A 24,163-nucleotide genomic window follows, 5' to 3' on the forward strand; every position below is an offset into this window, starting at 1 on the left:
CTGCCCCCAGGTAGCTGGCGAGAAGTCAAAGCCCCCAGCCCAGGCACCGCATCCCACATTACCGACGCCCGCCATGTTCCTCGCTGCCCCCTGGTGGTCAATGCACATCATAGCGACGGGTCAAACTCCTGGTCGAACGACCGCCCAAGGGGACAATTTGCATATTAGGCTTTTATTATATAGGATTTCTAGAAGATTAACTTCATTTAATCATATATATGTTTATACATTATATGTACTATATAATTTAATCTTATACAGAAGATTAAAGGTCTACTGTCTCAGCAATACAGGACAGAAAATTATCATTTCACATGTAATGACCAATATAAAAGTCGTTTCTCCTTTTGTAAAGTACTAAGAATCAGTAACATTATTTCAAAATAGCCTTGTTTGCATTCTTTGCAAGACAGAAATTAATCTATGGAACATCTAAATAAAAGCAGACACTGTACTTTGCCCTGGTTGCATGGCTCAGTTGGTTGGAGCATTGTCCCATATACTGAAAGGCTGAGGGTTCAATCATCATATAGGAGGCAAGCAATCGTTGTTTCTCTCTCTCTCCCCCTTTCCTTCTCTCTAAAATCAATGGAGCATATCCTCAGGTGAGGATTTTTTTAAAAAGGCAGACACTATACTTTGAACAAAGTTAAATATAAATCTGAAAACGTTTCTACTAAAATTCTCAGCTAAGTATTAAAATATCTTTCACTATTTATTTATTTAAGATCATATTATATTAAATGAATTAAGGGGTTTTCCTTTAGTATTTTGGGAAGTTATTTTAAGTCTTGTATCATACAATGTGAAACATGTGACTTTCAAGTAGTCAAATGAACTAAAACATTAACATACTGCTGAATTGTAGGCTTGTAGCTCAATGGTATCTTTCAGAGAAGGTATATTTTTCGACATATGGCAATCAAAGTTAGGACAAGGATCCAAAGAAACTTTGTTTTTATCCACTGAAGGCTGAATTTTCTTCACTTTTCCAAAGAGAACCTTAAAAAAAAAAAAGGCAAAAAGAAGGTCTGTAAAAATACACCAAAACACTTTAAACTGTCATACACAGAGAGTTGCGAAGCAAGCTCTGTTTTAAAGCAAGAAGTATGAAAGAGCTTTTTGGAGCTTTTTAGTATGTTCCAAATTTTCTAAAATTAGCATGTATTACCTTTTAATGTAAAAATAAATTATGCCTATGAATTTGATAGTAGTTGCGGTCTAAAAATGTAAGAAAGTATACCAAATGAACCAATGATTTTACATGAATATACACACAGCCTAAGTTACACAACTGAGCATCCTGCCTAGCTTCTGTGATTTTAGTAATCCTGGCAAAGCTGCAATTAACCAAAAAGTATATCTTAACCAATGTGTTGATGTTTAAGATTTGACTATAAGATTTACTGTTTTCAATTTTGAGTAATTTTAGACTTTCAGAAAAGTTGAAAAACGGTTCAGAGTTCCCGTAGACCTGTACCCAGCTTTTCCTAATGTTAACATCTTACATAAGCATGGCAAAGTTATCCAAACTAAAAAATTAGCATTTTATAATACTATTAACTAAAATAAGCAATAAGAGTTTAGAACTTTAGTGTAAGCCAGAATAATTCTAATCAATGTTTTGAGGAAGGACATTTAAAATATTCTGACATTAATTGTGGTCTGAACAAGAGAAAGAAAGATGATCAATTAGGGAAGAAAAAAAATACACTGGGAAGACCAAGATGATAAAGGCTGCCTTTGCTTACTTGGAGTTTCATTTTATGCTGCACACCCTACTAGAGTCAGATAGGTGGAAATTTTGAATGATGCTAATGATGACAGTAATAAATATAATTATTTTTGTTTTACATAATGTAACTAAAAACACTAATAATAATTCATATGTTCAGGTCAATTTAAAACAGACTGAATATAATATTTAATATTTGTTATAAGCTACCTACCTTAAAAATTATAATACTTTCTACATTAATGCTTCTACTATGAGCATAATTCAAGGCAACATCAACATGTCTAAACACATAAACTCCAAGAAGAGGATTTCCTAATATCTTCAATGTAGACGTTTTGGTGCTTAGTCCCTTCTTATATATCTCAGCCACATCCCTCTGAGGAAGTGATAAAAAGCAGAACTGTTCTTCTAGTTCTCTGCCATGTCTTCCATTCTCACGCATCTCTGTCCTAAAGCAAAACAAACAACACGTAGTTAAATGAGAAGAACAATAGAATTTTTAAGTAGAAAATAAACATTCCAGCTTGCGACAGTTAGAAAACAAGACAATTATTGATAACATTCAGAGGTGACAGTGTCCTATGGAAACAAGTTAGGCTGAAAGTCATCTAAGGAAGAAATTCAAGAAGTAGTTAGAAATTCAAGTAGAAGTTATAAACTCTATTTTGTTTAGGCTAGTGTTAATAAGGGCTAACATTTCCTGAATGCTGCTAATATGCCCAACATTGTTAAGACTTAAACTTTACATGCGTTTTGTCATTTGTTCTCAACTCCTCCAACACTGAATTACTATTGTTATTATTATACTATTATTGTAATACACCTTTTAAAAAAAAATCCTCACCTGAGGATATTTTCTCCATTGCTTTTCAGAGAGAGCGGAAGGAAGGGAGGAAGGGATGGGGAGAGGGAGAGAGAAAAACATCCACGTGAGAGAGACACATCGATTGGTTGCCTCCCTCAGGAGCCCCAACCAGGCTGGGGATTGAACTGGCAACCGGTTGGTGCTCGGGCTGATCCTCTAACTACTTAGCAATACCAGCCAGGGCTGTTATACACATTCTTAAAATGAGGACTATGATGTTCAAAGAGTTGAAACTTGCCAAAGTAGCAAAGTAACGGAGTTGAAATTGTACATGCTAACTTTGTCCATTAAGTTCCAGAGCTCGAATTCTTACTTATTTGTGTTATGGAGGAAAGGATATGCATTTCTTAAATACATATATAGAGAGAGACACACACATACTCATATATATGGTCAATTATTAGGGAATCCCATTCTTCAGGGATCTAAGATAACAGCTGGCAGAAATAAGCGAGAATTTGATTACAGACCCCTATCTTAGTAGTAAGACAAATCATCCTCAGAAAAGATTACAATCTAAACTACAGGTACTCTTGAAATTCTGACTACAATCAAGAATCACTTAAAAAAATACCATCCCCCTTCAATTGGCAGATTAGATAGGGAGTTCTATATGGCTTGTTTATGTGGCAGCAGTTCATCACTGGGACAGAAATGTGATGCCAAATGATTATCAACAATGGAGAACCTACAGGACCTAGAAAATAATGTGTATACCACAAAAGAAAAATTGATCTTCAAAACCACAAGCTACCAATATCTGTTATTTCCTCAATGCCACTCACAGAATTTATGTAAAGTGTATTATGCATATTAGCATATTAATATTTATTTTATTTGCAAGAATGACTCATCATTAATAGTAAACAGGGCTCCAAAACACATGGCAACAGTTACAATCAAGACGAATTGATTAGATCATGACCACTTTTCTCTCAGTTCCTGGGAATGTCAACCTTAACTTTCAATTCCACGAGTCATCACTTCCTGATCTTGCTTTCAAGATGACATCAGTAGATTCTGTGAAACACTAAGATCTCTATGTTGATTGTTAAAGTTTAAATCTCACAGAAGTATTATAACACGTTTTGTAATACCAATTCCTCAACTGATTTTTCTTGGGATCTGGAAAAACATTAACTTTCTGAGCAATGCCTAGAAGGACTGCCTAGAACAGTGGTTCTCAACCTTCTGGCCCTTTTAAATACAGTTCCTCATGTTGTGACCCAACCATAACATTATTTTCGTTGCTACTTCATAACTGTAATGTTGCTACTGTTATGAATCATAATGTAAATATCTGATATGTAGGATGGTCTTAGGTGACCCCTGTGAAAGGGTCATTCGACTGCCAAAGGGGTTGCAACCCACAGGTTGAGAACCGCTGGCCTAGAAGGTTCCAGATATTTACTCAGAATGTTTTCCCACATGAAAACACTAAACACTAGCACAAAGAATGGGAAGGAGAGAGGAAACTGAAATATAATGGGTAAGGCTTTTCCTTACACAGCAGGGTTTCTCAACAGTGGTACCGCTGATATTTTGGGCTGAATAATTCTTTGTGTCACCTAGTCATCTTACTGGCTAAACATTATGTCCTCTTTAAGGGACTGAATAGAATGAAAAAAAAAAAAATCAACAAAGATCTGATCCAGGGGTCCAAAAACCCGTATAACTAAAGTAGAAAATGTTCTCTGGAGTTTTGTATTGGTAATAATACTAATAAGAAGTTCTTTGTAGTTTTCAGAATTATATTGGGAAAAAATCAGGACTAAATATGACTTAGATAATAAAAATGACCAATAAAGAATTAGACTTTAGAACTATTTCTAGGTCTAAAAAAGTTTTGTAAAAGGTTGACTTTTTGCAGTTACTCAAAAATACAATCTATGTCAGCTTGTCAAGTGACAGAAGTTCTGAGTTTCAAGACCTCCATTTCAGACATGATAGGTAAAACGAATCTAAATAGTCTTTTGTGTTTATAGTAACATGTAATCAGATAAGAATATGAATAACTACTACATACAAAGTGCTCTATTACTAAGAGACATTAACACCTATCAGAGTCTATGCTAATAGGGTATTTAAGTATAAAAACTAGATAAGAGTTAAGAATAATTTTCCAAAAATGTTTTCTCATGTTTTTATGCATCAATGCTAATGAGGAATACCAGTAAATGTCACAATTTGTCAGCCCCTGAACCTTACACACACTTTAAGCTCTGGAGTTGAACTTTCCATACAATCTAGTGCTCAAGTGTTAACTTCGTAGGTAGATATACTCTTGATTGTGGGTTGGTCATTATTTTTATTTATTTATATTTTAAAATATTTTTATTGATTTCAGAGAAGAAGGGAGAGGGAGAGAGAGGTAGGAACATCAATGATGAGAGAGTATCATTGATCGGCTGCCTTCTGCACACCCCCCTACTGGGGATCAAGCCCGCAACCCATGCATGTTCCCTTGACCAGAATCGAACCTGGGACCCCTCAGTCTGCAGGCCGATGCTCTATCCACTGAGCAAAATCATCTAGGGCTATTTTTATTATTTTTTTTAAATGCTGAATTTAACTTTATTTTACCTTTACCTTAACTTTATTTTAATTGATTCTGGGTCTGACTTGTGTTAATTTTTAAAAATTTATCTTTATTGTTGAAAGTATTACAGATGTCCCCATTTTACCTCCCATTCACCAGCCTCTCTTCTACCCTGCCCCTGTCCCCCTTGGTCATTATTTTTAAACCACTATTTTATTAAATATTAAGTAAATAAGTATAAAAGATTTATATAAGAGAGCTTATATTGATAAAGAAGTTACATATAAGTTAACATAACAGAACAAATGAGTGATAGAGACAGGATTAGAATCTTGGATGTCTTTTGGAAGATCATGAACTTATAACTGTGCTACCATGATGTCTATCTACTGAAACCAACTACAACAGAGTACAAGGTGTAAGTGCCTCAAATAGAATGCCTATGTCACAGTTAATTATGTTACATAATAGGTTCCAAAGAAAACTTGTATAGTTGGAAATGGATAATTTGTATGAGTAAATGAAATACCAGAAGTATCATTATCTCCAAGTTTAATTGGAAACAAAAGAATGCTATTTAACTACACTACTGGTTATGCAGCTACTGGTGGTGCAGAGAGGAGAGAATGAAAGAAAGCATTCAATTCAAATTAAGTATTTTTTTTTTTTAGTAAATAGTTAAAGAGAATGCAATTGACTTTGGAAAGCTTGAAAGGACACTTAATTGTTTTCAAATACATCAAATTGCTGATGATAAGGGATCATTGTGCAACTGGAAGAAAGTGTAATACATGAAATGAAGCATCAGCAGTTAAGAGAAATTGTGATTTAACAAAGTTTAAATAAGAAAGATAAGTTTGATTCAAGACTGGTGAGGTGGCCCTGCCAGATGGCTCAGTTGGTTGGAACATCAAACTAAAAAGTTTGCAGGTTCAATCCCTAGTTGGGCACATATGGGAGGCAACCAATTGATGTTTCTCTCAGATTGATATTTCTCTCTCTCTCTCTCTGAAATCAGTAAATGTATCCTTGGGTAAGGATTAAAAAAAAAAAGAGTAGTGATGTCACAAACATGGTGAAGTAGAAGACCTCAGTCTCTGGCCTCAACAAAGATCAATAATTAGACAGCTATCCACGAATAAAAGCAGCTCTAGTAGAGCTCTAGAGTCCACTTAAGAAACTTCAGCAACACTGTGGCACAAAACACTAGAGAATAACTACACAAAAAGGGTAGGATGAAAGCTTCATATGCCTGAATCATCTCATTCCCCGAAGCTGGCATCGTCCAGTGCTGAGAAAGAATTCCCGAGGTAATTTCCTCTTGCTGGGAAAGTGAGAGCAGGGCGAGTGACCAGCTTCCCCAGCCGTCGGGAGTACTACATGAAGGACCTGCTTTGGTACTCCAATCAGAGACCACAGGGGTATGAAAGTAGAAATCAATAACAGGAGGAAGACTTAGAAAGTCATAAATATGAGGAAATTAAACAATGCACTCCTGAACAAACAATGATTCAAAGACGAAATCAATAGGGAAATTAAAAAACATATTGAAAGGATAATGGAAACACCATATACCAAACTTTATGCGATGCAGCCAAAGCAGTGTTAAGAGGGAATTTTATAGTGATAAATGCCTACATTAGGAAAAAAAGCTTCAAATAAATCTAACTGTACACTTTAAGAAACTAGTAAAAGAAGAACTAAGCACAAAGTCAGCAGTTAACATCATACTCAATGGTGAAAAGCTGAAAACTTTTCTTCTAAGGTCAGGAAAAAGACAAGGATGCCTACTCTCACTACTTTTGTGCAACAGAGTACTAAAAGTCCTAGCCAGAGCAATTAGGCAAGAAAAATAAATGAAATGCGTCCAAATCCAAAAGGAAGAAATAAAACTGTCTTTTTTTGCAGATGACCTATGTAGAAAGAAGACCTAAAGACTACCAAAAAATGTTAGACCCAATAAACAAATTCAGTCAAGTTTTGATAAGGGTTAGCTAGCTAACTTAATTAGGAAGACAGGAAAGGGGGAGCCATTTCAGGCCTGAGCAATTAAAAGCAGCCCTCCCTCAGGGATGGGCGTGGTTGAGGGGGGTCCATTGGGGGAAAAAGGAGACACATGTAATACTTTAAACAATAATAAAAAAAGCAGCCCTGACCTGAGCAGCTGGAGAGCCATAAGAGGTAATAAAACACATTCTGCCAGGACATCTGAGAGAGAGCCATAAGGGAGATCAAAAGCAACTCCAACCTGAACAGATAAGATGGATAATGTTGCAAAATAATGGGGAGAGGAAGTAGAGGGCATTATATGGGGTTTAGACTTCGAAACTGATACTATGTAGTAGAGTGACCAATGAGGAAAGCATGGGCATCCTAAATTAAGGTAAGGGTCCAATGAGAAAGGGTCATGAAGAGACAAAGAACTGCAGACTTTATAAACCTGGAGACAAAGAGGTTCAGCAGATTTTCAGATTACAGATTTTGGATTTTTTCCCATTAGAGAGAGAGCAAGTGAGCAGGCTTTTCCCATTTGGGGACCCCTCCCCAGAGGGTCCCCTTTCGGGACACCCCTGCCCAGATGAAGTTTGTATATGCTTCCAATAAACTTCTACATTTTTAAAAAATATATATTTTATTGATTTTTTACAGAGAGGAAGGAAGAGAGATAGAGAGTTAGAAACATCGATAAGAGAGAAACATCGATCAGCTGCCTCCTGCACATCTCCTACTGGGGATGTGCCTGCAACCCAGGTACATGCCCTTGACTGGAATCGAACCCGGGACCTTTCAGTCCACAGGCCGATGCTCTATCCACTGAGCCAAACCGGTTAGGGCACGTCTACATTTTTATTAAAGAAATCTGTTAGCCCACAAATTTATTCTTCAACTTCATTGGACAAGAACCCATGAGAAGTCTGCACTCCAAAGCCCATGTTTCAGTTCCAAGGTACAAAATCAACATAAAAAAATCACTGCACTAACAATTTTATACACTAATGAAGTATCTGAAAAACAAAGTAATTGCATTTACAACAACACCAAAACCAAGAAAATACTTAGGAATAAATTTTTTAAAAAAATATGTTTTATTGATTTTTTTTTTAGCGAGAGGAAGAGAGAGGGAGAGGGAGACAGAAACATCAATGATGGGAGAGAATCATTGATTGGCTGCCTTCTGCATGCTCCCCCGTGGGGATCGAGCCCACAACTCAGGCATGTGACCTTGACAGAATCAAACCCAGGACCCTTCAGTCCACAGGCCAACGCTCTATCCACTGAACCAAACCAGCTAGGGCCTTAAGAATAAATTTAACCAAGGAGGTGAAAGATCTATAAACCAAAAACTATTAGACACCTATGAAAGAAATAGAAGAAAACACACAAAAAAATGGCAAGATATCCCATGTTCATAGGTTAGAAGAGTTAATATTGATAAAATGTCAATACTACCCAAAACCATATTAAGAGTAAATGCAATCTTTATCAAATTTCCAATGGCATTTTTCATAGAAATAGAACAGAAAATCCTAAAATTTGTATGGAACTACGAAACAGTCTGAATAACCAAAGAATCTTAAGAAGGAACAGAGCTGAATGCATCACACTTTCTAATTTTAAATTATATTACAAAGGTACAGTAATCAAAACAGTATAGAGTGGCATAAAACACACATAAACCAATGGAACAGAATCAAGCGCATAGAAATAAACCCATGCAAATACTGTCAACTATTATTTGATAAGGGAGCCACAAACACTCAATGGAGAAGGGTAGTCTCTTCAATGAATGGATATCCATATGCAAAAGAATAAGAATGGATCCCTATCATATACCACTCACAAAAATTAGCTCTAAATGGATTAAAGACCTAAAGGTAAGACCTGAAGCCATAAAACTCCTAGAAGAAAACATAGGAAAAAACCTCCTTGACAATGGCCTTGGCAAAAATGTTTTTGGATATGACATCAAAAGCATAAGTGGGAATACCTCAAACTAAAATGCTTTTGCACAGCAAATAGAAACAACTGATAAAAGGAAAAGACAAACTGGAAGGGGGAAAATATTTGCAAACCATTTATCTGATTAAGAGGTTAATATCTAAAATACATAAGGGATACATACAACTCAATGGCAAAAACACAGACTCTGAATAAAAAACAGGCAGAGAAATTTTTAAAAATATACTTTTATCGATTTCAGAGAGGTTGGGAGAGGGGAGAGAGATAGAAACATCAATGATGAAAGAGAATCATTGATTGGCTGCCTCCTGCCAGCCCCTACTAGGGATCGAGCCCCCAACCTGGGCATTTGCCTTTGACTGGAATCGAACCCAGGACCCTTCAGTCTGCAGGCTGATGCTCTGTCCTGAGCCAAACCAGCTAGGGCAACATGGAAATTCTTAAAAAAAAAAAGTAAAATAGAACCACCATATGATACGGCAATCCCACTTCTAAGTACGTATCTGAAGATGAAATCATTATCTCAAAGAAATATCTGCATTATCATGTTCATTTTGGCATTATTAACAATAGCCACCACATGGAAATAATCTACATGTCCATCCACAGATGAACTGATAAAGAACATGTGGTATACTGCACATACAATGATATATTATCCAGCCATAAAAAAGCTAATCCTTCCATTTTTGACAACACAGATTGATCTTGAGGGCATTCCTTCAAGCGAAATAAGTCAGAAAGAGAAAAGACAAATACCATTATGATCTCATATGTGGAATCTAAAAACATCCAACTCATAGATACAGAGTAGAATGGTGGTTGTCAGAGCCCGAGGAGTGGGGGCAATGGGAAAATGTTGGTGAAGGTACAGACTTTCAGTTATAAGTTCTGAGGATCTAAGTTACACCATGGCAACTATAGTTAACAATACTGAATTGTAAACTTGAAAGTTGCTGTAAGAATAGAGCTTTAGCCCTTGCTGGTGTGGCTCAGTTGATTGGAGCATCATCCCATACACTGAAAGGTCAAGGGTTTGATTCCCAGTTAGGGCACATACCCAAGTTTTGGGTTTGATCCCTGACAGTCAGGGTACGTATGGGAGGAAACCAATCAATGTTTCCCTCTCACATCAATGTTTTTCTCTCACCCCCCTCCCTTCCTCTCTCTAAAACAATAAAATCAATAAAGACATATCCTCGAGAGAACTTTAATGTTCTCATTATAACAAAAAAGTGGTAATTAGGTGACGTAAAGAATGTGTTACCTAACCTCACTGTTGTAAATATTTTGCAATCTATAATAATAAAAGCGTAATATGCTAATTAGACCAGACGTCCTTCCAGATGACCTCCCGGATGAAGCCGGGGCTGCGAGGGAAGCCAGGTCCCGGGTCCCAGAGGGAAGCCAGTGTTGGCAGCCAGGGGAAGGCAGGCCTACTCTTGCATTGATCCTCTAGTACAGAGGTTCTCAACCTTCTGGCCCTTTAAATACAGTTCCTCATGATGTGACCCAACCATAAAATTATTTTCGTTGCTACTTCATAACTGTAATGTTGTTACTGTTATGAATTGTAATGTAAATATCTGATATGCAGGATGGTCTTAGGCGACCCCTGTGAAAGGGTCGTTCGACTGCCAAAGGGTCGCGACCCACAGGTTGAGAATCGCTGCTCTAGTATTTTAATAAATTTGTAAAAAAAGGAAATTTTCTAACTCACTCAAAAGGTAGTGTATTAGTTTTCCATTGTTGCTGTAAAAAACTACCAAAAGTGAAATAAACACCCCCCCCCCCACAAAAAAAACCCCCCACAAAACTACCAGAAGTGTAGTGGATTTAAACAAACCAAATTCATTATCTTACAGTTATGTAGGTCATGAGCCCAATATGGGTCTCATTAGGCTAAAATCAAGGTATCATCTGGGTTTGCGTTCCTTTCTCAAGCTCTAAGGGAGGATCTATCTCATGCTGGCACAAGTCAGTTACTTAGAGTTGGAGGACTGACATCCGTTTTCTTGTTGGCTGTTAGCTGAAGGCTGTTCCCAAATTCTAGGAGTTACCTGCTTTCCTTGGCTCAGGAACACCTTTCCTCCATCTTTAAAGCCAGCGAAGGTAGGCTGAATCCCCCCTCATACAGCTTTCAAAACAACTTACATTTTCCTTCAGCCCACCTGATGTATTAAAAAGCCCATCAACTCCAGGATGGCAGACACTGTTGTTTTCTCTATCTAGCCCTGCTGCTTGGAAGTTTAGACTTTATGCCCCAGGATCTGGTCCTTTTCTAGAGAGCACTGGCTCAATAAAACCTTTCTTTTTAAGAAAACTTTAACAGTGAAAGTTTTTGTTTAACATAAGATAGTGAATAGACTTGGGTATCAGTAAGCCAATAAAGACAAGTGGAATGGGACAAAGAACAGTTTTTTCTAAGTATGTAAGATGATTTAGAATTATTAGGGAGATCACAGTCTACTCATTTGATTACTCTTTATACACACTATTCTAACACATATACTTTCAAAACGCTCATGCTCACACCAAACACCTTCAATCCACTTCACAAAAGGGAATAAGCCAAAGTGTCATTCAGTTACTGCAGTTAACTTCAGATCCACAATGTGAGTAATATGCTTTCATTTCCAACAGGTGTGGATATAGATCCATATAGTCAACATTAGGCAATAAATGGCTACAAAATTATCTACACCCAAAATACACTGATGGAGGAAAAATTAGGGTAACTATAAATTCTGAAAAGTGAAGAACGACACAAAAATGGTCAGTGTTAAGTGGCCCTTATTTAGCACAAGGTATATTCTTTTAAAAAGAAGTAGCTAGAATTCTTTGCCCTCAAAATTCCAGAAGCTAGTAACCACAGCAAAATCTTGTTTAGACAATGGTTGTGATTAGCAATTTGTCTCCTGGCAACAAGCCTCTCAAACCTTTCCATCCCCATGGCCTTGCATTTGGAGTGGCCCTTACCTATTACAATTTGATACTATCAGTTTCTTCTCCCAAACTGCACTTAACATATATCTTTACTATAAAAACTTGAATAATTTCACTTACCAGCTAGAAAGTGCTCAAAAGGAGGTATGTGGGAAAGGTAGAAGGCAATATATTTGTGCTTTGTGGCATACTTATCTCCCGTTAAATCTTTCCTTTTAAACTCCCATTCACATTAACTCTAGAAAAAATTAATTCCTTTCCTCAAGTTAATTTTGCAAAGCTGCTCCGTGAAACTGATGGGGAAAATAAGACATTTTTGGAGGGGCTAGCAATCTGAATCTGTGCCAGTAACCTAATGTAACATTCTTGATAGCCTATAATTAATCACTGCCCCTTTCTCCACAATCTGATCTTGCAAGACCTGTTGACCTAAGTACTCCCATTTTTACAGAGGCCATAAACCGTGAACAATACACAACCCCTGGAGGGGGTTATCAGCGCTGGTGCCAGGCCAGGCCAACACAGGGGGCTTCTTGCAAAGCCTGGGAAGGGTCCGAAAGTTCCATCCATATTTGGGGGACAAAGAAACCAAAGGGTATAAAGGGAGAGCTTCCTCCATATTGGTTTGCTCAGGATTTAGAGAACTGACCCCTGAGTCACTGTACTAGTACATGTGAAACATCTGAAAAGAAATGGATTTTTCCAGTATCTCTGGGTACTCCTGCGTAAATTGTGTAACAAAACTAGGCCATAAGCAGAAAGGCTCTTTCTGACCAGATGTGAAATTTTAAGGCTTCTTGGATCTAAGCAGAAAATGGACAAAGCACTTCAACACCCTGAATTTTTTTTGTACAATTTCCCCCCAAACCACAGCCATATATGTCTGTGTCCTAAAGTATAAGAGAATATCATGAACTTCCCATCTGGGAACACTGGGTTTCCTTTTTGACCTCTTTCTAGATTAAATCCGTATTCTAGAATCTCTTATACTGGTATGCCTTTCCCTTCAGTATCAGTTGGAATGCTACTGACTTTGTTATAGGATAGTAAGAAGCTGGAAAAATTCCAAGGCAGGAGGAATAGGGAGACAGACAAGAAATTTAAACAAGGCCAAACAGTTTGGCAGCCTGCAGCCAGCTTGAAATAATAGCAAGGACACTTGAGAGTAAATGGTTAATGTGTCTCCAAAGAATGCAGGAAAGGAGGGTGAAAAGAAGGGAGAGAGGAGGAGGAATCTTAATACAACCAAACAATGCAAAGCTTAAATCACCCTGAAATTACCAAAAGACAACAGAGAGAGGAGGGAGAGGAAGGAAGAGTGCAGTCTTATCTCACCCCACTCCCTAAACAGAAAAGCCACCAGGTGCTTCTCACAAATTCTGGGAAAGCCACAACAAAGTAAAAGGGGGACCCTGAAAATTAATCTGTACCAAGATATTCAGTAGAGGAATTAAATCTATAGACAGAAAAGTATATAAGGCAGAAACCCCCACCCCACTCACTCCTCAGATTAGCTGAGAGAGCCCATTGGCACTTTATGTCAGACTAGAGGCCCGGTGCACGAATTCGTGCATGGGTGGGGTCCGGACTGGCGAGGGGGGAGGGCCTGTGGGCGGTTGGGGCCACAGTGTATGTCATAGTGACCTATATCTTTATTATAACTTTATATTTTGCTGAACATTTTCTCCACTAGAATGTAAATTCTTTAAGGCTGAGGAGAAAACATTTTTCTCTAAGGATATCAAAGACAGTATTTTCCACCTGCAGTTGGGGATCCATGTATGAGAAGTGTCAACTGTAGAGGTGGTCAGTGCCCCAACCCCAATATTGTTCAAGGGTCAACTGTAACCTCTGAAATGGTAAGCACTCAATTGTTTAATGAATGATTGAATACACAGATATTTGATTAATGTGTTCTTGCTGCTCTCACATTTAGTAAGCGGTAGATGGCATGTAGATAAGAAGTGGAGATTGGTATCTTTTTGTAGCAACTTTCTTTTGCTGAGACCACAGATTTATAAATTCCTCTAAGGGAAGTGATAAAAAGAAAAGCCAAAGGCAATCAATGTTATTAATACTTTCTTTTTTCATTCTATTACAGTGGGGCCTTGACTTATGAGTGTCCCGACTAACGAGTTTTTCGAGATATGAGCCGTCTCTCAGCCGATTTTTTGCTTTGAGTTGCGAGCTAAAATTGGGGTTACGAGCCAGCTTCAGATACCCCACCGCTAGTTGGTGCAGCGAACGTCACAGTGAACGCCACAACATCAGCCCAGCATCACGTGTCTCACTTGTACACTGTTGATTTGACATACGAGTAATTTGAGTTACGAGCTCTGTCACGGAACGAATTAAACTCATAAGTCAAGGCCCCACTGTATTCTGTTAACCATTCTTATTTATTTTCCCTTTTGTTTTTCTTTTCTACCTGTGCCTTACTGCTTGCTTAAGGGAACTTCCTATCATTCATTTTTCTAACATATAAAATTAGGTTAGGTTAAATAAAAATTCAACCTAATTTAATAATTAAGTGCCCACTGTTTTGCCAGACTGTTTCATATTATGAACACAAAAACAAATAAAATGAAACTCACAATGTAGCAGGGAAATGAGACAAAACCAATATATTGTGGTTAGTTCTATAAAACCAGTATAAAGTTCTATCGGAAACAAGTGAGTTTATCTAATTAGGCAAGAAATCAATGTATCCTATACCTGTAGGTCATTTAGAATGTCTAACATGTCTTGAATTGTTGGGTAGCTGTTCTAACTTTTCTATAACATTCACAAGGAGAAATAACAGGTTGAAAATAAAATGTTGCATGGTGGTGGGGACATTATGAAAAAGAACAAAATTATTAAATTCCTAAAAGAACCAAAATCAAGAAACAATGCCAAAAATTCATTTTTGATGATACTGTTATTTCTATCTGCAAGGGGTAGGATATATCCACTTCATTTTACTTTTGCTCAAAACTGGGATTTTTAGATGAAAAGAATATACCATCAACTAATTCTATCATTCCCATAAGTTCTCCCCAGAAACCACTGAGTGGGACAACAGGTCTGAGTCAAGAGGAATTGATTCTAAAACAAAAAAAGAAACCCCAAACATTTCAAAATGAGTTCTAAGGATGGGTCCATCAACTTTTAAGATAAATGCAAATTGGTGAAGGAGGCAAGGTCAGATAATGAAAAAACTAAATTTTGTTCACAGAAAACCTATGCCTATAAATACAAAATGTTTACCATGAGAACTTTGCATATGCTTTGATTCTTATCAAAATAACATAATGGAATGTGCCTTCCCAAAAAAGTGAAGGTGTACTTTTAAAAAATTAAGTGTCAAAAATAGTGCTTCTAGTGCAGCTGTGGGCAAACTGCGGCCCGAGGGCCGGATCCGGCCCATTTGAAATGAATAAAACTAAAAAAAAAAAAAAAAAAAAAAGACCGTACCCTTTTATGTAATGATGTTTACTTTGAATTTATAGTAGTTCACACAAACACTCCATCCATGCTTTTGTTCTGGCCCTCCGGTCCAGTTTAAGAACCCATTGTGGCCCTCGAGTCAAAAAGTTTGCCCACCCCTGTTCTAGTGGAATAGTTGGAAATAGCCAGGTATTATCTTGCCTAATAAAAACATCAGCTCAGTCTCTCAAGGGTTAAGTCAAGAAAAAAGTTCCTTTTTAAATATTTTAACTGCTGTTTTATATAGCAGGAGGCACAAAGAATCTACAAAATTGATGTTTAATGAATGTGCTGATGTATGCGTCTGAAAAATTTATCAAGATTAAAAAGTTAAGAATGTCTGCTGAAGCCGGTTTGGCTCAGTGGATAGAGCGTCGGCCTGCGGACTGAGGGGTCCCGGGTTCGATTCCGGTCGGGGGCATGTATCTGGGTTGCGGGCATATCCCCAGTGGGAGATGTGCAGAGGCAGCTGATAGATGTTTCTCTCTCATCGATGTTTCTGACTCTCTATCTCTCTCCCTTCCTCTCTGTAAAAAATCAATAAAATATATTTAAATAAATAAATAAATAAATAAAAAGTTAAGAATGTCTGAAATCTGGCTAATCCTATCTAATAAAAGAGAAACATGGTAATTAGCAGTACCTCCGCTACCCTTCCCACTGGCTAATCAGGGCGATATGCAAATTAACTGCCAGCCAAGATGGCGGCCGGCAGCCAGGCAGCTTGAAGCGAACATGAGGCTTGCTTGCTTCAGTGACGGAGGAAGCCAACGTTCCCCGCCTGCTGCTGCCGGCCTCTGAGCTTGCAGTTTGAAACATTGTTACAAATATAGAAGCTAAACAAAACCCCAGAAACCTGCTTTCAGAGCTGGAGTTGAAACAGTGTTTCGATTATAGAACCCAAAGAAACCAGATACCTGCTTTCAGCAGCCAAGGCCTCAGAGCTGGAGCCAAGCCTCAGAGCTAAAGCTGGCCCAGAATAAAAAAAAAGAAAAAAAGGAGCGGTTGGGAGCTTCAGTCACCCGCCAGCCTGAAAACGGCCCTCAGCCCCTCACCCAGACTGGCCAGGCACCCCAGAGGGGACCCCAACCCTGAAGGGGGTGTGACCAGCTGCAGACAGCCATCAGCCCCTCACCCAGGCTGGCCAGGCACCCAAGCGGGACCTCCAGCCTGATCCAGGATACCCTTCAGGGCAAACCAGCCGGCACCCACCCGTGCACCAGGCCTCTATCCTATATAGTAAAAGGGTAATATGCCTCCCAGCACCGGGATCAGCGGAGCTGCGAGGCCTCCTGGCACCAGGATCAGCGTGACAGGGGGCAGCGCCCAAACCCCTTGATCGCCCTGCAGCTCTGTGTGTGACAGGGTGGGGCGCCCCAACCCCCTGATCGGCCCTGCTCTGTGTGTGACAGGGTGCGGCACCCCAACTCCCTCCCCCCCACGGGCCCTGCTCTGTGTGTGACGGGGTAGAGCCATAACCTCCCCATCGGCCCTGCCCTGAGTGTGACAGTGGCGGTGCCCCAACCCCCTGATTGGCCCTGCTCTGTGGGTGATAGAGGGAGGTGCCCCAACCCCCCCCCCCCCCCCCAGAGGCCCTGCTCTGTGTGTGACGGGGTAGAGCCATAACCTCCCAATCGGCCCTGCCCTGAGTGTGACAGGGTGTGGCGCCCCAACCCCCTGATCCACCCTGCTCTGTGTGTGACAGGGGACGGTGCCCCAACTCCCCTATCGGCCCTACTCTGTGAGTAACAGGGGGCAGCGCCCCAACCCCCTGATTGGCCCTGCTCTGTGCATGACAGGGGGTGGCGCCGTAACCTCCCCATCGACTCTTCCTTGAGTGTGACGGGGCGGTGCCCCAACCCCCCAATCGGCCCTACCCTGAGCGTGACTGAGGGTGGCATCGCAACCTCCCGATCCGCCCTGCTCTGTGCATGACAGGGGGCGGCGCCCCAAGTCCCCAATCAGCCCTGCTCTGAGCCCGACCAGGGGCTGCACCTAGGGATTGGGCCTGCCCTCTGCCACCTGGGAGCAGGCCTAAGCCAGCAGGTCGTTATCTCCCGAGGGGTCCCAGACTGCGAGAGGGCACAGGCCGGGCTGAGGGACCCCCCCCCCCAGTCCCCTGAGTGCACAAATTTTTGTGCACCGGGCCTCTAGTCTTATATAATAAAAGGCTAATATGCAAATAGACCGAATAGCAGAAAGACCCGGTCGCTATAATGTGCACTGACCACCAGGGGGCAGAGGATCAACACAGGAGCTTCCCCCGCTGGTGGTCAGTGTGTACCCACAAGGGAAGCACTGCTCAGCCAGAAGCCGGGCTCATGGCTGGCGAGTGCAGTGACAGTGCTCAGGAGCCCTCAGGGGATGTTTGCCCGCTCCCGCTAAGCTGGCAGGCAGATATTCCCTGAGGGGTCCCGGATTGTGAGAGGGCACAGGCCAGGCTGAGGGACCCCTGGTGCACGAATATCGTGCACCGGGCCTCTAGTTAACGTATAAAACTCACTAATCAAGTCTCATATTTAGCTTTTGACTATCACAAAAGTCTGTAAGAAGGCAACAAAATAACGAATAAACAAAATCTGTACTTATTTTCTTAGCAATATGTATCAAACCTCAAATAGTAGAAATAACAAATTCATAGAAGACTTTATAGTAAAAACAAACAAAACGAAACCTCAAACTTCTTTAGGTCACAGTAACTTACCTCTTAGAAGTAAAACTGTTTTCCAGATCTTTATTATGAACCAGTTTTGTATCCCCAAATTGCCATGACGACTGTAGATCACACCTTATATCAAGCCGGCACTGGTTAAGAGTGTCCTGTATGAAACTATACTCTCTAGTATTGGTGAAACAAGATGACAAGTAAACTAAAGATAAAGAAAAGGGCAAGTGGTTTGTGTTTAAAATTACATCCTTGTACAATGACAATTGTATATCTAATTCCCAAAATAATCAAATACTTGAGATTTTTCCTTTCTTCTGTTTTGGGTTTATCATGTTACTAGAGGCCTGATGCACAAAATTTGTGCAAGGGTAGGCCTTCCTTCCCCTGGCTGCCAGCACCAGGGCTTCCCTCCAGCTGCTGGCACTTGGGACTTGGGCTTCCCCCGGCTACCAGCTGCTGGCAGCTGGCCCTGCCCTCCGCCCGCAACTGTCTTGGCCTGGCGCTGCCCATGTCTGCTGTCACTTCCCCCCTTCCCCTTGATTGATCGCCCTGCCGGCCGGTGGCCTGGGCCTCCCTCTGTGGGGCTATCGTGGGGTGATGGCGGGCCCTCCTGACCAATCGCTTTGCATCCACCTTGACTGGCCTGGCGCCAGTGTGTCATAGCGTGGCCGCGTTCTGCTGTTTGGTCAATTTGTATATTACGCTTTTATTACTATAGATTCTTTTTCTAATTTCTTAAGGTAGAAACTTAGATTACCTTCCCATTCTCTAATATATTTAGTGCTATAAATTTGTGAGCAATGCTCTGTCCCTCAAATTTTGATATGTTGCATTTTCATTTTTATTCAGTTTAATGTTATTTTTATTTTCTCTTGAAATCTCATGAATATTTAGAGATATGCTGTTTACTTTCCATGTGCTTGGAAACATTAATTTCAAGTTTGCATGTGGTCAGAGAACATATACGTATGACTTCAATTCCTTTAAATGTGTTAAAATATGTTTCATGGCCCATCGTACTATCTTGAGTATCAAATGGCAGCTTAAAAAAAAATGTTTATTCTGTTGTTGGGTAATGTAAAAATGTCAATTAGATCCTGTTGGCTGACACTATTTAGTTCTATGTCTTTGCTGATTTTCTGTATAAGTAGTTCTATCAATTGTTGAGAGAGGAAAGCTAAAGTCTTTATCATTCTGGATTTGTCGCTTTCTCCTTTCAGTTCTATCAATTTTGCTTCATGTATTTTGAAGCTCTGTTGTTTGGTGAATACACATTTAGGATTGTTATTATTAGTGCTGTGACCCTTTCATTATTATGCAATATCTTTTTCCTGATCATTTTTGTCCCTCTGAAGTTTATTTTATCTGATATTAATATAGCCAGTCCTGCTTTATTCTGATTGGTTGCAAGCCTTTATTTCTCCATGTATTTATTTTCAACCAAACTGTAGCACTGTATGTGAAATGGATTCGATAGTATATAGTTGGTTCACATTTTTTAAAAATTCTTTATTAGTTAAGGTATTACAAATGTGTCCTAACCCCCCCCCCCCTCATTAAGTCCCCCTCCCCCCTCCCCACCCATGCTCTCATCCCCTTGTTGTCCATGTCCATTGGTTTGGCTTATATGCATGCATACAAGTCCTTTGGTTGATCTCTTCCCCTTGCCCCCTCCCTCCCCTACTTTCCCTCTGGGGGTTAATAGTCTGATCGCTGTTTCTCTGTCTTTGGATCTGTCCCTGTTCATCAGTCTATGTTGTTCTCTATATTCCACAAATGAGTGAAATCATGAGGTATTTATCTTTCTCTGACTGGCTTATTTCACTTAGCATAATGCTCTCCAGTTCCATCCATGCTGTTGCAAAAGGCAAGAGTTCCTTCTTTTTTACCACAGTGTAGTATTCCATTGTGTAGATGTACCACAGTTTTCTAATCCACTCATCTGTTGATGGGCACTTAGGCTGTTTCCAAATCTTAGCTGTGGTGAATTGTGCTGCTATGAACATAAGAGTGCATATATCCTTTCTGATTGGTGTTTCTGGCTTCTTGGGATATATTCCTAGAAGTGGGATCACTGGGTCATATGGGAGTTCCATTTTTAGTTTTTTGAGGAAGCTCCATGCTGTTCTTCACAGTGGCTGCACCAGTCTGCATTCCCACCAGCAGTGCAGAAGGGTTCCTTTTTCTCCACATCCTCTCTAGCACTTGTTGTTTGTTGATTTGTTGGTGATAGCCATTCTGACAGGTGTGAGATTATACCGAATTGTTGTTTTGATTTGCATCTCTAGTATAATTAGTGACTTTGAGCATGTTTTCATATGTCTTTCAGCCTTCTGTATGTCCTCTTTCGAAAAGTGTCTATCTAGGTCCGTTGCCCATTTTTTGATTGGATTGTTTATCTTTCTATTGTTAAGTTTCATGAGTTCCCTTTAAATGTTGGAGATTAAACCCTTATCAGTGATATCATTGGAAAATATGTTCTCCCATGCAGTGGGTCTTCTTGTTGTTTTGTTGATGGTTTCCTTTGCTGTGCAAAAGCTTTTTATTTTGATGTAGTCCCATTTGTTTATTTTCTCTTTAGTTTCCATTGCCCTAGGAGCATTAACAGAGAAGAAATTCCTCCGGCATATGTTTGCGATTTCGCTGCCTGTGGATTCCTCTAGTATTTTTATGGTTTCCCATCTTATGTTTAAGTCTTTTATCCATTTTGAGTTTATTTTTGTTTATGGTGTAAGTTGGTGGTCTAGTTTCATCCTTTTGCATGTATCTGTCCAATTTTCCCAACACCATTTATTGAAGAGACTGTCTTGACTCCATTGTATGCTCTTGCCTCCTTTGTCAAATATTAATTGGGCATAGTGGTTTGGGTTGATTTCTGGGTTCTCTATTCTATTCCATTCATCTATATGTCTGTTCTTGTGCCAGTCCTAAGCTGTTTTAAGTACAGTGGCTTTGTAATACAGTTTGATATCTGCTATTGAGATCCCACCTACTTTGTTCTTCTTTCTCAGGATTGCTGCAGCTATTCGAGGTCTGTCTTTATTCCAGATGAATTTTTGGACCATTCATTCTAGATCTGTGAAATATGCCGTTGGTAATTTAATGGGGATTGCATTGAATCTATGGATTGCTTTGGGTAGTAGGGACATTTTGATGATGTTGATTCTACCAATCCATGAACATGGTATGTTCTTCCATCTGTTTATGTCTTCCTCTATCTCTTTTTTCAGTGTCCTGTAGTTTTTCGCATATAAGTCTTTTACCTCCTTAGTTAAGTTTATTCCTAGGTATCTTAATTTTTTTGATGCGATGGTAAATGGGATTGCTTTTTTAGTCTCACTTTCTGTAAGTTCACTATTGGTGTAAAGAAATGCCATAGATTTCTTGGTATTAATTTTGTATCCTGCTACATTGTCAAATTCATTTATTAAGTCTAATAATTTTTTGATGGAGTCTTTAGGGTTCTCTATGTACAGTATCATGTCATCTGCAAATAAGGACAGTTTTACTTCTTCTTTTCCAATTTGGATGTCTTTTATTTCTTCTTCTTGTCTGATCACAACGGCTAGTAAGTACTTCCATTACTATGTTGAACAGGAGTGGTGAGAGTGGGCATCCCTGTCTTGTTCCTGTTCTTAGGGGGAATGGTTTTAGTTTTTGCCCATTGATTATGATGTTGGCTGTGGGTTTGTCATATATGGCTTTTATTATGTTGAGGTATGATCCTTCTATTTCTATCTTGCTGAGAGTTTTTATCAAGAAAGGGTGTTGCTGCTGGTGGGAATGCAGACTGGTGCAGCCACTATGGAAGGCAGTATGGAGGTTCCTCAAAAAATTGGAAATGGAACTCCCATTTGACCCTGTGATCCCACTACTAGGAATATATCCCAAGAAACCAGAAACACCTATCAGAAAGGATATATGTAACCAGATGTTCATAGCAGCACAATTCACCATAGCTAAGATCTGGAAACAGCCTAAGTGCCCATCAGTAGATGAATGGATTAGAAAACTGTGGTACATCTACATGATGGAATACTATGCTGCTGTTAAAAAGAAGGAACTCCTACCATTTGCAACATCATGGATGGAACTGGAGAGCATTATGCTAAGTGAAACAAGCCAGTCAATGAAGGAAAAATACCACATGATCTCACTCATTCATGGATAATAAAGACCATTACAAACTTTTGAACAATAATAGATACAGAGGCAGAGCTGCCTCAAACTGATTGTCAAACTGCAGTGGGAAGGCCAGAGAGAGTTGGGGGGCAGGAGGGAGGGGAGTAAGAGATCAACCGAAGGACTTGTATGCATGCATATAAGCATAACTAATGGACATAAGACACTGGGGGGTAAGGGAGGGTAGGGGTTTGTCAAGGGCGGGGGGGAAAAAAGGACACTTATGTAATACCCTTTGTAATACTTTAAGCGAAAAATAAAAATAAAAAAATAAAAAAAAAAAGAAAGAAAGGGTGTTGGATTTTGTCAAATGCTTTTTCTGCATCAATTGATATGACTGTGGTTTATATCTCTCAATTTGTTTATATGATGTATTACGTTTATTGATTTGCGGATATTGTACCATCCTTGCATCCCTGGGATAAATCCAACTTGGTCATGGTGTATGATCTTTCTGATGTACTGCTGGATCCTATTTGCTAGGATTTTGTTGAGTATTTTGGCAGCTATGTTCATGAGGAATATTGTCCTGTAATTCTCTTTCATTGTGTTGTCTTTATCTGGTTTTGGAATTAGGGTGATGCTGGCTTCATAGAACGAGCTTGGAAGTGTTCCTTCCTCTTGAATTTTTTGGAATAGTCTGAGGAGGATAAGTTTTAGTTCTTCCTTGAATGTTTGGTAAAACTCCCCTGTGAAGCCATCTGCCCCTGGGCTTTTGTTTGCTGGGAGCTTTTTGATGACTGCTTCAATTTCTTCCATAGTTATTGGCCTATTGAGATTTTTAGATTCTTCCTGATTACGTTTTGGAAGGTTGTATTTTTCTAGTAATATGTCCATTTCCTCCAGGTTGTCTAGTTTGTTGGAGTAGAGTTGTTCACAGTATTTTCTAACAATCCTTTGTATTTCTGTGGGGTCTGTTGTTATTTCTCCTCTTTCATTTCTGATTTTGTTTATTTGGGTCCTCTCTCTTTGTTTCTTGGTGAGCCTGGCTAGAGGTTCATCAATCTTGTTTATCCTTTCAAAGAACCAGCTCTCGGTTTTGTTGATCTTTTGTATTTTTTTTTTGTCTCTATGTCGTTTAACTCTGCTCTGATCTTTATTATTTCCTTCCTTCTGCTTACACTGGGCTTTTCTTTCTAACTCTTTGAGTTGTAGGGTTAGGTGATTTATTCTCATTGTTTCTTGTTTCTTGCAGTAGGCTTGTAGAGCTATTAACTTCCCTCTCAAGACTGCTTTCGTTGTGTCCCATAGGTTTTGGATTGTTGTGTTTTTATTGTCATTTGTTGCAATGATGTTTTTTATGTCTTCTTTGATCTCTTTGGTAACCCAGTCATCGTTTAATAGCACGCTATTTAGTCTCCATGTGTTTGATTTTTTTGGATTGTTTTTATTGTAGTTGATTTCCAGTTTTATGCCATTGTGATCTGAGAAGATGCTTGATGAGATTTCAATTTTCTTGAATTTGAAGAGACTTTGTCTGTGACCCAATATATGGTCTATCTTTGAAAATGACCCATGTGCACTTGAGAAGAATGTATATTCTGTGGCTTTGGGGTGAAATGTTCTGAAGATGTCAATTAATTCCATCTGATCTAGTGAGTCATTTAGGATTGATGTTTCTTTGCTAATTTTTTGTTTAGAGGATTTGTCCAATGGTGATAATGGGGTGTTGAAGTCCCCTACTATGATTGTATTGCTGTCAATCTCTCCCTTGATCTCCTCCAGAAGATTTCTTATGTATTTGGGTGCTCCTATATTGGGTGCGTATATGTTTAACAGAGTTATTTCTTCTTGTTG

At 39.4% G+C, this 24,163-nt stretch overlaps 1 protein-coding gene across 1 annotated transcript in view; it reads right to left on the reverse strand.

Annotated features, from left to right (window-relative positions):
* The window catches only part of TEX15 (testis expressed 15, meiosis and synapsis associated), a 67,027-nt gene that overhangs the window by 38,105 nt on the left and 4,759 nt on the right, over positions 1-24,163 (reverse strand). Inside the window, exons 2-4 of the mRNA XM_070407383.1 lie at positions 18,221-18,386; positions 1,950-2,187; positions 856-1,002 (exon numbers count right to left, since the gene is read on the reverse strand). Coding sequence (XP_070263484.1) covers positions 856-1,002; positions 1,950-2,187; positions 18,221-18,386 — 551 coding nt within the window. The remainder of the gene's footprint in view (positions 1-855; positions 1,003-1,949; positions 2,188-18,220; positions 18,387-24,163) is intronic.

This window comes from Myotis yumanensis, unplaced genomic scaffold (assembly GCF_028538775.1).
Source record: "Myotis yumanensis isolate MYYU_CA2020_CCGP unplaced genomic scaffold, mMyoYum1.0.hap1 SCAF_3, whole genome shotgun sequence".
In the NCBI taxonomy this organism is placed as follows: Eukaryota; Metazoa; Chordata; class Mammalia; order Chiroptera; family Vespertilionidae; genus Myotis; species Myotis yumanensis.